The sequence below is a fragment of the Lipotes vexillifer genome, unplaced genomic scaffold (assembly GCF_000442215.2).
Source record: "Lipotes vexillifer unplaced genomic scaffold, Lipotes_vexillifer_v1.1 scaffold977, whole genome shotgun sequence".
Taxonomy (NCBI): domain Eukaryota; kingdom Metazoa; phylum Chordata; class Mammalia; order Artiodactyla; family Lipotidae; genus Lipotes; species Lipotes vexillifer.
In genome coordinates, this window is record NW_006783088.1 from 2,900,548 (window position 1) to 2,917,110 (window position 16,563).

The 16,563-nt window shown below is 46.7% G+C and overlaps 1 protein-coding gene across 1 annotated transcript in view; it reads left to right on the top strand.

The window, feature by feature from the left end:
* The window catches only part of LRP4 (LDL receptor related protein 4), a 60,315-nt gene that overhangs the window by 35,965 nt on the left and 7,787 nt on the right, over positions 1-16,563 (top strand). The window contains exons 18-33 of the mRNA XM_007455826.1: positions 442-479; positions 847-1,048; positions 2,699-2,888; positions 2,973-3,104; positions 4,027-4,167; positions 4,533-4,619; positions 4,727-4,898; positions 5,546-5,708; positions 5,822-6,047; positions 6,404-6,707; positions 8,088-8,306; positions 8,468-8,602; positions 9,440-9,548; positions 14,790-14,934; positions 15,205-15,318; positions 16,162-16,297. Of these exons, the coding sequence (XP_007455888.1) occupies positions 442-479; positions 847-1,048; positions 2,699-2,888; positions 2,973-3,104; positions 4,027-4,167; positions 4,533-4,619; positions 4,727-4,898; positions 5,546-5,708; positions 5,822-6,047; positions 6,404-6,707; positions 8,088-8,306; positions 8,468-8,602; positions 9,440-9,548; positions 14,790-14,934; positions 15,205-15,318; positions 16,162-16,297 (2,513 nt within the window). The remainder of the gene's footprint in view (positions 1-441; positions 480-846; positions 1,049-2,698; positions 2,889-2,972; positions 3,105-4,026; positions 4,168-4,532; positions 4,620-4,726; positions 4,899-5,545; positions 5,709-5,821; positions 6,048-6,403; positions 6,708-8,087; positions 8,307-8,467; positions 8,603-9,439; positions 9,549-14,789; positions 14,935-15,204; positions 15,319-16,161; positions 16,298-16,563) is intronic.

Below are 16,563 nucleotides of genomic sequence, written 5' to 3' on the forward strand. Positions count from 1 at the left end.
ACTTTTTTTTTTGAGAAAATAATTTTTTTTTTTTTAAATAATACACAATGTATTTATTTATTTATTTATTTATGGCTGTGCTGGGTCTTCATTTCTGTGCATGGGCTTTCTCTAGTTGTGGCAAGTGGGGGTCACTCTTCATTGCGGTGCGCAGGCCTCTCACTATCGCGGCCTCTGTTGTTGCGGAGCACAGGCTCCAGACGCGCAGGCTCAGTAATTGTGGCTCACGGGCCCAGTTGCTCCATGGCATGTGGGATCTTCCCAGACCAGGGCTCGAACCCGTGTCGTCTGCATTGGCAGGCAGATTCTCAACCACTGCGCCACCAGGGAAGCCCCATTGTTTTTTTAAAACAAAAAAAAAAGTTTGTAGAAAGTGAAGATTCCCTATAATCTCACTCTCCAAAAATAACTGTGGTTAACAGTTTAGGGTATTTTTTCCAGGTTTTCTTCTATGTGTACGCGTACATGTCGCGGTGGAGGTGATGGTTTTGGTTTGACAACAATGGCATACTCTTCTGTAACTTGGGTTTTCACTTGCCTATATATCTTAGCTATCTTTCTATTTGATTATATAGATGTATTTTTTTCTTCTTGATGGTTATATAGAATTCTGTTAAGTTGATATACCGTAATTATTTAACCCATCCAGTCAAGGAAACATTTAAGATCCTCGGGTACTTTTTGATAGGGATGTGAGATACAAGACCAGAACCCAGAAGGGGGCTGGGAACTGAGGCAAGAGGCTGGGGTAGCTATAGCAAGCAGAAACCCTCAAACCCTAGGAACCTTGAATCCCCACTGGGTATTAACTGGAAGGCTTGTAAGACCTCCCTTGCCTGTGCCCAGGTACATGTATTGGACGGACTGGGGTGCAAGCCCCAAGATTGAACGCGCTGGCATGGATGCCTCAGGTCGTCAGGTCATCATCTCTTCTAATCTGACGTGGCCTAATGGATTAGCCATTGACTATGGGTCCCAGCGGCTATACTGGGCTGATGCCGGCATGAAGACGATTGAATTTGCTGGACTGGATGGCAGCAAAAGGAAGGTAAGGTGGCGCTAAGGCATCCTCCCACAGCCCTGACAGCCTCCAGGGTGGCGCTTCCTGGCTGGCAGCTAACAGGACTCAGGGAAGCCTAGGGGTGATCCAGCATGGTGCATTTGCTATTTCTCTGAAACTGCGGCCGTGCTCCAGAGCCCGGGGTCCCCGCTCCTTGATGAAGAAAGGAAACTAGGGATCATGTGGCTTGTGGGCTGGGGGTATAAGTGCTTTCCTAATAACCATCAACACTAATGCTAATTAATCACCAGTTGCATACTGGGCCCATGACCTCTCCCTCTGTTTTTATTGTTTATTTTGATATAATTTCAAACCTACAGACAAGTTGCAAGAATAGTCAAAAGAGGGCTTCCCTGGTGGCGCAGTGGTTGAGAGTCCGCCTGCCGATGCAAGGGACACGGGTTCATGCCCCAGTCCGGAAAGATCCCACATGCTGCGGAGCGGCTGGGCCCGTGAGCCATGGCCGCTGAGCCTGCGCATCCAGAGCCTGTGCTCCGCAATGGGAGAGGCCACAACAGTGAGAGACCCGCGTACCGCAAAAAAAAAAAAAAGAATAATAAAAAGAACCAATAACTGATATTTTGCCACATTGTTTTTTTTTTGATAGCAACTTTGAAGATAATTTTTTATTAATTTTTATTGGAGTATAGTTGCTTTACAATGTTGTGTTAGTTTCAGCTGTACAGCAAAGTGAACCTACTGTATAGCACAGGGAACTCTACTCAGTGCTTTGCCACATTGTTATATCATTCTTATTCTCTCTCTGTCCACACACGCACACCACACAATTCTTCTGAACCATCTGAGATTAAATTGGAGACATCCTGCCATTGAACCCACAATAGTCCAATGCATATTTCTTAAGAATAAGAACACTGTCTTGCATAATCCCAATATAATGATCAATATCAGGAAATTTATCATTGATACAATATTACTATCTAATCACAGTCTATATTCAATTTCACCACCAATTGCCCCAATAATGTCCTTATAGCTTTTTTTTTTCATTTCTCTTTTTTAGTCCAGGATCCAATCCCAGATCACAGTTGTTTTTAGTAATCATGTCTCTTTAATCTGGAACATTTCCTCAGCCTGTCTTTGTCTTTCCTGATCTTCATATCTTTAAAGAGTAAATGCCAGTTATTTTGTAGAATGTCCCTCAGTTTGTCTGATGTTTCCTTGTGATTAAGTTCAGATTATGCATTTGGGGCAGAAATACTACAGTAAGTAAAGTCGTGTCCTGAGTTTTCAATGTGTCTTATCAGTAGCCACCGATGTCAGCTTGTCCCATCATTTTGATACCAACTTTGGTTGTACAGTTAAGGTGGTGTCCACTGTAAAGTTGCTATTTCTCCTTTTGTAATTAATAACTAATTTGTGCAGAGACACTTTGAGATTATGTAAATAATACATGATCTTTTACAATCATCACGCAACCCTTGGAGCCAGGCACTGTCATGATAATATCACAGATTGGCTGACCAAGGCTCAGATTTTATAACCAGCTCTAGCTCAAGGTCACACAGCAGGTGGTACTGGCAGAGCTGCATCCTGCCTCCTCACCTGAGCCCTTGACCACTGCTCTGTACTGTCGGGACTTGCTGGGGCATGACACAAGTGCTGGGTCCCTGGCAGGTACTGATTGGAAGCCAGCTGCCCCACCCATTTGGGCTGACCCTCTATGGAGAGCGCATCTATTGGACTGACTGGCAGACCAAGAGTATTCAGAGTGCCGACCGGCTGACAGGACTGGACCGGGAGACCCTGCAGGAGAACTTGGAAAACCTCATGGACATCCACGTCTTCCACCGCCGGCGACCCCCAGGTAAGCAGCCCTTGGCCCACACTTGCTTCTCCTCTGCTTCCCTCTGCAATGGTCCTTCCCATTGACCCACTCCTCTCCACGCAGTGTCCACACCATGCGCTATGGAGAATGGCGGCTGCAGCCACCTGTGTCTTCGGTCCCCAAATCCAAGTGCCTTCAGCTGTACCTGCCCCACAGGCATCAACCTGATGCCTGATGGCAAGACCTGTTCACCAGGTAGGTCTAAGCGTCACAGACCTAGATAGAGCCTCTCTGGGAGGAGCAGTGGCTCTCTTTCTTCCCTGCAAGTGGGCTCTGGTGTGGTCTGAGAAACCTAAGCTTCTAGAGGCTTAGGGGTGAGATGAAGCTTTTAGAAAAAAGAAGAGGTCCAGAGGAGCAGGTAGACAGGATTAGAAGTAGGATCCAACTAGGTCTCATGGTGTCTTCATGCATATTAGAAAAAGATGCTCCTTTCTCAGACACTTTACTTTTATCTGTTGGGAAATTGTCATAATATACTGGTTCGGTTAGAACAAGTCAGTTTTGTTCCTTCTGCCTAAAATTGGTATAGTAACATATGCTATCTACAATTTGATGGTACCTCCTTTGGAAACGGCACTTTTGTGAGTACACACAACCAGCACAACCTTCGTATAACCTTAATTGAAAGGTCTCAGAAGCAGGACCTGGCTGCCCAGATGTTGGGTGTTGAGGTTTCTCCCTAGGGGCTGCTGTGTGGTAGGCTGCATTTGAACCCTAACTTCCTGGGGAATTAGAGCAAGAAAGGAGCTCTGAATTGTGCTTCTCAGGTTGTGGGTAAAGCCCTCCTTCACCTAACATGAAGTTTCTTAAACTTCATGGTAAAAGGTCTTTCAAAGAGATTCATTTTCATGATATTAATAAAGAGTTATGACTATGTATCAGACCCAATGCTAAGGGTTTTCTGTATGTGATCTCTTTTATTCCTACAGCCACCCTGTTATTGTCCCCATTTTACAGATGATGAAAGTGAGCCTTAAACAATTTAAATAATGTGCCCAGGATCACAAAACTAGAAACTAATGGAGACAGGGCATGAACTTCAGTTTGCCTTACTCCAGATCTTCTTAATGGCTGTGCTAGGATGACTGTCCTCTTTCCTTCTCTCCCCACTGGGCAGGCATGAACAGTTTCCTCATCTTCGCCAGGAGGATAGACATACGCATGGTCTCCTTGGACATCCCTTATTTTGCCGACGTGGTGGTACCAATCAACATTACCATGAAGAACACCATTGCCATTGGAGTGGATCCCCAGGAAGGTCTGTGTGGCCCTCCCTTCTCTCCTGGCCCACTGTCCCTGCCTTATAGCAACTGCTGCCCTTGCTTTCCCACCACCTTTGCCTCCTGGTAAGAGCCTGGGGGCTCCCTGTTCCCTCTGGCATGACCCCTGCCCCATCTCTATAGCACTTTCTCTTTGGTTATGAGGGCATGGGGTTTGGGAGCCTTCCACTTCATCTCTGCCAAGAGTTATCCTGCTATGATATTTCTATATTTCCCTTGATACCCTCTTCTCAGGGGTATAGGGCTCTCTGACATGCCCTGGTGTCTCAGGGCATGTTAGCTGTATGTGTTCCTTTGGGGGGCAGGGTGAAAGTCCAGGCTGAGCCAAGGCTTCCCTTTCCAGGAAAAGTGTACTGGTCAGACAGCACGCTGCACAGGATCAGCCGTGCCAATCTGGATGGCTCACAGCATGAGGACATCATCACCACAGGTGGGCCTGGCTCCCAGCCCGGGGACCACCTGTCTGGCTACAGAGCTGGGGGAGATATCCCATCTGTTTTCAGGCAGGAGCCAGTGTGCTGTCTTGACTTCCTGCAGGGCTGCAGACCACAGATGGGCTCGCAGTGGATGCCATTGGCCGGAAAGTGTACTGGACAGACACGGGAACCAACCGGATTGAAGTGGGCAACCTGGACGGGTCCATGCGGAAGGTGTTGGTGTGGCAGAACCTTGACAGCCCCCGTGCCATTGTACTGTACCACGAGATGGGGTGAGAGCAGCTCTGTGGCTCCAGGCTGCAGGATGGGCTGGCTCAGCTGGGGCGAAGGATGGGGTGAAGGCGGGCAGTGGAGAGCAAGCATGCTTCAAAGGAGCACTGAGACTGACCTCTCTGGGGCACTTCCACTTCCTTGTGACTTCTTTCAGGGTGGCAGTATAGTGTATAGTATAGTGTAGAGGTTAAAAGCATGAACCTCGGAATCAGAAATCCAGGATTCAAATTTCTTCACCATTTATTAGCTGCGTCTGTCACTTTGGGTCCAATATTTAACCTCCCTGGTCCTCAGCTTCCTTGCCTTTAAAACGGAGCCGATAATGAAAATGCATGCCTATGGACCTTGTGAGGATTAAGTGGGATAATGCATGGAAAGTACTTTTTTTAATTGTAAAAAAACATAACATTAAATTTACCATCTTAACCATTTTTAAGTGTACAGTTCAGTAGTGTTAAGTATATTCACATTATTGTGAAACAGATCTCCAGAACTTTTTCATCTTGCAAATCTGAAATTCTGTATTCATTAAGCAACAACTCCCTTTTGTGCATGTAAATACTTTTCACAGTGTTTGGCATATTGTTAAGTACTCACAGTATACAGGAACTGTGGAAATAACCAGCTAGTATTGTTTCTTGCCCAGGTTCATGTACTGGACAGACTGGGGGGAGAATGCCAAGTTAGAGCGGTCTGGAATGGATGGCTCAGACCGTACCGTGCTCATCAGCAACAACCTAGGGTGGCCCAATGGACTGACTGTGGACAAGGCCAGCTCCCAACTGCTCTGGGCTGATGCCCACACGGAGGTGAGGGTCCTGCTGCTTTGCAGAAGCCTGGGGATATGCGAGAGGCCTATTTGGGATCTTCGCTGAAGGCTTCCAGTCTTCTGATAGCCACCCCTCACCCTCTTCCTCTACAGCGAATTGAGGCTGCTGATCTGAATGGTGCCAGTCGGCACACCCTGGTGTCACCTGTGCAGCACCCATATGGCCTCACCCTGCTCGACTCCTATATCTACTGGACTGACTGGCAGACCCGTAGCATCCACCGTGCCGACAAGGGTACTGGCAGCAATGTCATCCTGGTGAGGTCCAACCTGCCAGGCCTCATGGACATCCAGGCTGTGGACAGGGCACAGCCACTGGGTGAGAAGATCCCTAGGGCTGTAAGCCAGAGCCTCTGACTTCCTGGGGCTATCTCAACATCAGAGATATATCCAGAGCACAGAGGTGCCTTTACAACCCGAGAGACAGGGACCTGCCTAAGCCCCCTTGCAGGATCAGGCTGTGTTCCCTCTGGGTATGGCTGGTACTGCAAGAGCAGGGTGCTGTCACCTTCAAAGGACTCCTGGAGACACCCCTGCTCCTTCTGCCTCTTCCCTGCCAGGCACCGAATCCTGTTATGTAGAATAGCAGACAATCAGGCACAAAAAACTAGGGCCTTTATAAGATTCAGACCATATTCCAGGCTGGGTGTCAAAACTCATGCTTCTCTTTCTCAGGTTTTAACAAGTGCAGCTCGAGAAATGGTGGCTGCTCTCACCTCTGCCTGCCTCGGCCCTCTGGCTTTTCCTGTGCCTGCCCCACTGGCATCCAGCTGAAGGGAGATGGGAAGACCTGTGACCCCTCTCCTGAGACCTACCTGCTCTTCTCCAGCCGCGGCTCCATCCGGCGTATCTCACTGGACACCAACGACCACACAGATGTGCACGTGCCCGTTCCCGAGCTCAACAATGTCATCTCCCTGGATTATGACAGTGTGGATGGAAAGGTCTATTACACAGATGTGTTCCTGGATGTTATCAGGTATGAGTGTCCCCGAAACCTCCAGAGGACACAGACCTGCTTCTGACCTCTGATGGGTGAGGTTATGGTCTGTGTTGACCTCTAAACGGACTAAGTGATTCCGCAACTTGGATAGTGAGTTCTGACCCTGAACTGTATAGTTCTGACCCTGAACTGTATACTTATAGTGTTATCACTTACAGCAGAGTTTCAAACTTTTGTTTTCTTTTGTTTATTTAAAGATTATGAAGTGTTTCAAGATTTTTTTTTTTCTGGTCACGCCACTCGGCTTGTAGGATTTCCCAACCAGGGATTGTGTCCCCTGTGGTGGAAGTGCGGAGTTCCACCCACTGGACCGCCAGGGAATTTATCTATTTAAAGATTAATAGGGACTTCCCCGGTGGTCCAGTGGCTAAGACTCCACAACCCCAGTGCAGGGGGCCCAGGTTCGATCTCTGGTCAGAGAACTAGATCCCACACACATGCCGCAACTAAAAAATATCCTGCATGCGGCAACTAAGACCGGGGCAGCCAAATAAATAAATAAATATTAAACAAAAAAAGATTAATAGAAGCCCAGTATGTAAAACAAACAGATAAAGTCAGGCTGGGGACCCGGAGCTTTCTACCTCTACCATTGGGCTCTGCAGGAGCTCCGGTGATCCTCTAAGACTCATTGATCAGTGGGCCATGTGGCCAAACCAAGTATCTGTATTATAATGCAGGAACGCTGGCCCAATGCCAAGGCTTATGGTTATTTACAAGGTTGTGTTGGGTTTTGTTTTTTAATATTTTTTGTTTTATTTATTATTATTCCAATTTTTTACCCCGACACAGCTGAGGAATGTGGTACCCTGTCACCAGTTAAAGGGTTTTACCATGGCAGAGATTCTCACATAGAAGAACAGGAGCATTCCCTTTTGTTCTCCCTGAGGGGTGTATTAGAATCTGGGAGCTGCTGGGCATATGTAGTTTACAAAAGTCCCCCGTGTATTTGTGACATGCCCCCCATCCTGAGGTTGAATTCCCTGCTGTAGGACTGCTATAAAAATGCACAGTAGGTTTTGGAAAAATCTGCCCTTTCTCATAATCACTATCTAGCAATCCTTGTCTCCTCCTTAAGGTGTATGGGGTTTATTAACCTGTCTTTTGGCAAGACATGGGCCCAAATGCCCCCTACTTACAGCAGGAAACACTCTGTCCTCCCAATAACTTATTCAATTTGGCAGATATTTTGAATACCTACTGTGCTAGATGCTGAGGAATGTACTTGTAAATACTTGGTCCCTGCCCCTATGGAGCTTACAGTGTAGTGGGAATCCAATTATGGGAACATGGATGAAAGGGGTATCGGCCTATTGCTGATCTGGTCAGTCATCCAACCCTGGGCTGTTCCCCAAGGCGAGCAGATCTGAATGGCAGCAACATGGAGACGGTGATCGGGCGTGGGCTGAAGACCACCGATGGGCTTGCAGTGGACTGGGTGGCCAGGAATCTGTATTGGACAGATACAGGCCGAAATACCATTGAAGCATCGAGGCTAGACGGTTCCTGCCGCAAAGTGCTGATTAACAACAGCCTGGATGAACCTCGGGCCATTGCCGTTTTCCCCCGGAAGGGGTAAGTTTTTGGCCAGCAGAAAAGAGACCCAGGGAAGAAGGGCCTGATGAAGAGGCTCTTGAAAGATGCCTGTATATTAATGGTATCTGGGTGTCCCTGTATTCTCTCGACTTCTGGGTGCCATCTTCCCATGCCTTGCTGATGGCACTCTTGTGTCCCAGGTACCTCTTCTGGACAGACTGGGGCCACATTGCCAAGATTGAACGGGCGAACTTGGATGGCTCTGAGCGGAAGGTCCTCATCAACATAGACCTGGGTTGGCCCAATGGCCTTACCCTGGACTATGATACCCGCAGGTGGGAATCCTGTCCCAGACAGCCTCCTGGAAATCAGGTGGGCAGAGGAGAGGATGGTTGAGATTGAAGTAGTGAAAACACAGTAGAAAGCTCCTTGGTAGGTAGGGAAAAGCAAGCAGTGAGAAGTACGAGGGCACAAATTCTTGGAGCAGGTGTTGCTGAATCCAGCACTCAACCCTCAGGTGGGGATTATCTGGTTTACATGTTTTTCATTTGAATGCTTTAGCAGAGCATGTCCTCTGGGTGGACCACAGATCCCACCACCCCCCATCCAGTTAACAGGCTGATTATTTGCATTTGTTGCTCTCCTGATCCCATCAGGTATTGGAATTTGCAACTCCTGATCTAGATTAAAAATACTGGGGGGCAGGAGAAGAGGGAGGAAGGGGCTCCAAAGCAGTCAGTTCTCCTTTCTGCTCTCAGAAGAAGGGAAGGGAATCAAAGTCGCCTGGAGAGTTGGACTGGAGGAGAGGAATGCCTTCTTCCATTAACTTCACTGAGCTCTTTGTAGACTGAGTCTCTTCTTGAAGGGCGTTCATAAGAATTTGGGCTTTGATTCTTGGGTAGGAGTCCAAGGGTTATCAAGTCGTTGAAGATGAGACTGGGGGCTGGCTCCTGGGAGGTCACTAGATTTCTACCCTCCCCAGAACAGCCCTGGCCTCCCCACTTAGGAGTCACCAACCAAGTTCTGCTCTTCAGCTTGGGGAGTCCCAGTGAACTTGACTGCTCATAGCACCTGCCACTTCAGCTCAGGAGGGGACAGCTAGCTCCCTGAGGGCAGGGCTGGGCTCCCTGGCAAGTGTTTTCAGCAGCCCCCTTTTCTCCTTTCCTTTACAGGATCTACTGGGTGGATGCCCATCTGGACCGGATTGAGAGCGCCGACCTCAGTGGGAAGCTCCGGCAGGTCTTGGTCAGCCACGTGTCGCACCCCTTTGCTCTCACTCAGGTACTGGCTCAGGAGAGAGGTAACTAAACCTCCTTGACAGGGGTGTTTCCTCGGGGTTCTGCATCAGCAGCCTCAGCCCCAGGTGCTACTGAACAGGTTTGCTATGGAAGCTCATTTTAGGGGTGATTCTTGTACACTGAAGCCTTGCCACTACGTGCCCTGCTGCTCTGGCTGTCCCATGTTCTAACATTCGAAGGAGTGGCTCTCAGACAGCTGTACAGAATCAACTGTGGAACTTGTTAAAATGCATATTCCCGGGCACTGGATATAAAGAATCTGCCTCCTGAGGGTTGGGCAAGGAATATTCATTTTAACACGTTCCCCAGTTGATCCCAGTGCTGTGGTCCCAGCATGCAAGCTCAGGCAGCTTACTTTAGTGGGCAGAGGTGTGGAGTGGCTGAGAGCCAGAGTTCTGAGGCAGGTAGCCAGTCGGTAAGTGTTTACTGAGTGAGTACCTCCCATGAGCCAGCTCTGTGGGTTCAAGTTCTGCCTGTGTCATGAAGTAACTATGCAACTTAGACAAGATAGTGAACTTCTCTAAGCTTCACTTACTTATAAAATAAATGAGTTTAATAATAGTATCGGGCTTCCCTGGTGGCACAGTGGTTGAGAGTCTGCCTGCCGATGCAGGGGACACGGGTTCCTACCCCAGTCCGGGAAGATCCCATGTGCTGCGGAGCGGCTGGGCCCGTGAGCCATGGCCGCTGAGCCTGCGCATCTGGAGCCTGTGCTCCGCAACAGGAGAGGCCACAACAGTGAGAGGCCCGCGTACTGCAAAAAACGAAAAACAAAAAATAATAGTATCCTCCTGAAATATACACAAAGCATTAGCAGAGTATCTGGCACTCAGTGCGTGTTATTTCTAATCATTTTATTTAGTATTAGCTGTCACTATTTTAGAGTTCTAACCCTGTATAATAATTCAAGAAAGGAAAAAAGGTATACCAAGCTTGGGGCCAAAACAGAGATTCTCAATCATTTAAAAATCTTTGTCCCTCGGGAGGAACACTCCCAAACTCATTCTCCAAGGCTACCATCACCCTGATACCAAAACCAGACAAAGATGTCACAAAAAAAGAAAACTACAGGCCAATATCTCTGATGAACATAGATGCAAAAATCCTCAACAAAATACTAGCAAACAGAGTCCAACAGCACACAAAAAGGATCATACACCATGATCAAGTGGGGTTTATCCCAGGAATGCAAGAATTCTTCAATATATGCAAATCAATCAATGTGATACAGTTATTAACAAACTGAAGGATAAAAACCATATGATAATCTCAGTGGATGCAGAAAAAGCTTTTGACAAAATTCAACACCCATTTATGATAAAACTCTCCAGAAAGTAGGCATAGAGGGAACCTACCTCAACACAATAAAGGCCATATATGACAAACCCACAGCCAACATCATTCTCAATGGTGAAAAGCTGAAACCATTTCCTCTAAGATCAGGAACAAGACAAGGTTGCCCACTCTCACCACTATTATTCAACATAGTTTTGGAAGTTTTAGCCACAGCAATCAGAGAAGAAAAAGAAATAAAAGGAATACAAGTCAGAAAAGAAGAAGTAAAACTGTCACTGTTTGCAGATGACATGATACTATACTTAGGGAATCCTAAAGATGCTACCAGAAAACTACTAGAGCTAATCAATGAACTTGGTAGAGTTGCAGGATACAAAATTAATGCACAGAAATCTCTTACATTCCTATACACTAATGATGAAAAGTCTGAAAGAGAAATTAAGGAAACACTCCCATTTACCACTGCAACAACAACAACAAAATACCAAGGAATAAACCTACGTAGACAAAAGACCTGTATGCAGAAAACTCTAAGACACTGATGAAAGAACTTAAAGATGATACAAACAGATGTAGATATACCATGTTCTTGGATTGGAAGAATCAACATTGTGAAAATGACTGTACTACCCAAAGCAATCTACAGATTCAGTGCAATCCCTATCAAACCACCAATGGCATTTTTCACAGAACTAGAACAAAAAATTTCACCATTTGTATGGAAACACAAAAGACCCTGAATAGCCAAAACAATCTTGAGAAAAAAAATGGAGCTGGAGGAATCAGGCTCCTGGACTTCAGACTATACTACAAAGCTACAGTAATCAAAACAGTATGGTACTGACACAAAAACAGAAATATAGATCAATGGAACAGGATAGAAAGCCCAGAGATAAACTCACGCACATATGGTCACCTTATCTTTGATAAAGGAGGCAAGAGTATACAATGGAGAAAAGACAGCCTCTTCAGTAAGTGGTGCTGGGAAAACTGGACAGCTACATGTAAAAGAATGAAATTAGGACACTTCCTGGACTTCCCTGGTGGCGCAGTGGTTAAGATTCCGCCTGCCAACGCAGGGGACACGGGTTCAATCCCTGGTCCGGGAAGATCCCACATGCTGCGGAGCAGCTAAGCCCGTGTGCCACAACTACTGAGCCTGTGCCCTACAGCCTGCGAACCACAACTACTGAGCCTACGTGCCACAACTACTGAAGCCCGCACACCTAGAGCCCGTGCTCTGCAACAAGAGAAGCCACCGCAATGAGAAGCCCGTGCACCACAACGAAGAGTAACCCCTGCTCAACACAACTAGAGAAAGCCCATGCACAGCAACAAAGACCCAGTGCAGCCAAAAATCAATCAATAAATTAATAAATTAATTTTAAAAAAAACACTTCCTAACACCATACACAAAAATAAACTCAAAATGGATTAAAGACCTAAATGTAATGCCAGACACTATAAAACTCTTAGAGGAAAACATAGGCAGAACACTATGACTTAAATCAGAGCAAGATCCTTTTTGACCCACCTCCTAGAGTAAAAACAAAAATAAACAAATGGGAGCTAATGTAACTTAAAAGCTTTTGCACAGCAAAGGAAACCATAAACAAGATGAAAAGACAACCCTCAGAATGGGAGAAAATATTTGCAAACAAAGCAACTAACAAAGGATTAATCTCCAAAATATACAAGCAGCTCGTGCAGCTCAATATCAAAAAAACAAACAACCCAATCCAAAAATGGGTAGAAGACCTAAATAGACATTTCTCCAAAGAAGATATACAGATTGCCAACAAACACATGAAAAGATGCTCAGCATCACTAACCATTAGAGAAATTCAATTCAAAACTACAATGAGATATCACCTCACACCGGTCAGAATGGCCATCATCAAAAAATCTACAAACAATAAATGCTGGAGAGGTTGTGGAGAAAGGGGAACCGTCTTGCACTGTTGGTGGGAATGTAAATTGATACAGCAACCATGGAAAACAGTATGGAAGTTCCTTAAAAAACTAAAAATAGAACTACCATATGACCCAGCAATCCCACTACTGGGCATATACTCTGACAAAACCATAATTCAAAAAGAGTCTTGTATCACAATGTTCATTGCAGCACTATTTACAACAGCCAGGACATGGAAGCAACCTAAGTGTCCATCGACAGATGAATGGGTAAAGAAGATGTGGTAAATACATATGATGGAATATTACTCAGTCATAACAAGAAACGAAATTGAGTTACTTGTAGTGAGGCGGATAGACCTAGAGTCTGTCATACAGAGTGAAGTAAGTCAGAAAGAGAAAAACAAATACCGTATGCTAACACATATATATGGAATCTAAAAAAAAAAAAAAAATGGTTCTGATAAACCTAGGGGCAGGACAGGAATAAAGACACAGACATAGAGAATGGGCTTGAGGACACAGGGAGGGGGAAGGGTAAGCTGGGAGGAAGTAAGAGAGTAGCACTGACATATATACACTACCAAATGTAAAATAGATAGCTAGTGGGAAGCAGCTGCATGGCACAGGGAGATCAGCTCAGTGCTTTACGACCACCTAGAGGGGTGGGATAAGGAGGGTGGGAGGGAGATGCAAGAGGGAGGGGATATGTATGGGGATATACATATGCATACAGCTGATTCACTTTGTTATACAGCAGAAACTAACACAACACTGTAAAGCAATTATACTCCAATAAAGATGTTTAAAAAAAAAAAAATCTTTGTCCCTCAGGCTTCCCTGGTGGAGCAGTGGTTAAGAATCTGCCTGCCAAAAAAAAAAAAAAAAAAGAATCTGCCTGCCAATGCAGGGGACACAGGTTTGAGCCCTGGTCCGGGAAGATCCCACATGCCGTGGAGCACCTAAGCTGGTGCACCACAACTACTGAGGCTGCGCTCTAGAGCCCGTGAGCCACAACAACTGAGCCCACGTGCCACAACTACTGAAGCCCGCGTGCCTAGAGCCCATGCTCCACAAGAGAATCCACCGCAGTGAGAAGCCCACATACCGCAATGAAGAGTAGCCCCTGCTCACCTCAACTTGAGAAAGCCCATGCGCAGCAACGAAGACTCAATGCAGCCAAAAACCAAAAAGGAATAAACAAAATAAGTAAATTAAAAAAAAAAACAAAAAAAAATCTGTGCCCCTTTTTGACAAACATCCACTCTATCTATATTCTGCATTATATCCTACCGGCCAATAAGATTTTGTCTGGCTTTACTTAATGATAGGCTTTCCTCCCCTGTACTCCAAATGTAAAACTACAGGATTATATTGAATTTAGTTTTTCAATCTACAAGTTTCCCCTGAGGTTTCTGACGTATACTGCAGGGATGGGAGGGGAACCACCTACATTGCCCTTCCCCATCCCTGGTAGAGAATCTCAGGATCACTACATTAGAGGGCAGCTGCCTGCAGAAGTAACCAGAGGACTTGGGCCAGGCCTCTGAGTGATGGGCCCAGAAGAACAGGGACCTAGAAGGACTGCCCCTACCCGCCCCCTGCAATTTACTCCTGTTTGCTAGGTACAGGAATTTATTTATTCACTGAGCCACTGGGTCAACTGACTGAGGACTGTTAGTGCTGGAAATTGAGAGATGAATGAACCACATTCTTGTTCTTGAAGAACTTAATCTGGCAGGACAGATAGACATGTAAACAAATGACCATAGAGCGTCGAAACTCACCTGTGGAAGTGAGGACAAGCTCAGAGCAGCATGGAGAGAATGGTGAATTCTCTATGGATTGGGGGAGATTTCCTGGATAATGTCATATTTGGGGATGCACAGGAGCTGACATGGATAAGGGAAGAAGAGGGCATTTGGACAGAGGGAACACACGGGCTGAGGCACGGAAGCTGTACCAGGGTCTGCCTATTAATAGTTACTCTTTTTGGGGTTTCCCTATTGAGTAGCAGGACAGGTGGATCTACTGGACAGACTGGCAGACCAAGTCAATCCAGCGTGTTGACAAGTACTCAGGCCGGAACAAGGAGACGGTGTTGGCGAATGTGGAGGGACTCATGGATATCATCGTGGTTTCCCCTCAGCGGCAGACAGGTGGACTCCAGGGTCCTGAGCCTGCTTCCTTACCATTGGTGGGGTTGGTTGGTCACCCTGAGGACTGTTAATAACCAAGACAGAGCCACAGGAGAGCCTTTTGGTTCACATCTTAAGTTCTTAGACCTTTCAGCCCCCTGTCGTTATACCCCTCCTGCCCCACGGTCCCTGGGAGTAAGGTAGCCCCAAATATCCTCCCCTTTGAGAAGTGTCAAATTAGGAGACTTGATTCTGCCCCAGGCCAGACATTCACATCTGCTTTGCCCCCAGGGACCAATGCCTGTGGTGTGAACAACGGCGGCTGTACCCACCTGTGCTTTGCTAGAGCCTCAGACTTTGTATGTGCCTGTCCTGACGAGCCTGATGGCCGGCCCTGCTCCCTTGGTGAGTTGGACTAATTGGCCTCCTGGAACAGCAGAGCCCTTGGAAGGGCAGGGGATCAGCAGCCTCAGCTTTGTTCTTCTGGGTGAGATTTCCCCTCAGGGGTTCTTACAGCAGAGTGACTGGGAGCAATGAGTTTGAGCTTTGGAATGGTTCAGACCCAGGTTTGTCTGGCTTCTGGCATTTACTAGGATGGAAATCAGGTCTCCTGATTCCCTGATCCCTACTGTGACCTGTGCATTCTCTCTTCCTGCCCTTTGTGGGCCAGCTAGCCCATCCGGAGCTATAATATTGGAACTGGGACTTCCCTGGTGGCACAGTGGTTAAGAATCTGCCTGCCAACGCAGGGGACACGGGTTTGAGCCCTGGTCCAGGAAGATCCCACATGCCGTGGAGCACCTAAGCCCGTGCACCACAACTACTGAGCCTGCGCTCTAGAGCCCGTGAGGCACAACTACTGAGCCTGTGAGGCACAACTACTGAGCCCATGTGCCACAACTACTGAAGCCCATGTGCCTAGAGCCCATGCTCTGCAACAAGAGAAGCCACTGCAATGAGAAGCTCGTGTACCACAATGCAGAGTAGTCCCCGCTCGCCACAACTAGAGAAAGCAACAAAGACTCAACGCAGCCAAATAAATAAATAAAATAAATAAATTTATAAAAATATATATATTGGAAACCAAATCCTTTTTATATACAGTATTAAGAAGGACATCTAACAGGAGTGCCTAGGATCAGGGCAGCTAAAAAATTGCTTTATCAAGTTCTCCACATTGCTACCCTTGGACCATATGTAGATATTTGTGGCTCCAGTGATCCACTCCAGTCCTTGTTTTCTCTCCAGTACCTGGCCTGGTGCCCCCAGCTCCCAGGGCTACCAGCGTAAGTGAAAGGAGCCCCGTGCTACCCAACACGCTACCAACCACCTTGCATTCTTCTACCAGCTGGACCCGCACATCTCTAGAGGAGGTGGAAAGGAGGTAAGTGGGTCAGTATGGAATTGGGGGCTCTTTGATTCAAATCGCCATCTCTTGCCAGCAGAAGACCATAGGCCCAGCTTGATGATTCTGGCAGATGGGAGGTAGATCACATCATTAGCCACCTGTCCCTGCTACTTGGAACTGGAGATGATATTTAGACTTGCAGGTTGTTGCAAGCAATTCTTTTTTTAGCTCTGAAGGCAAGAAGCTTTAAGATGAGCTTTAGAGAGAAATCACTCAGGAGGAGTTTCTGCCCGGCATTCCTC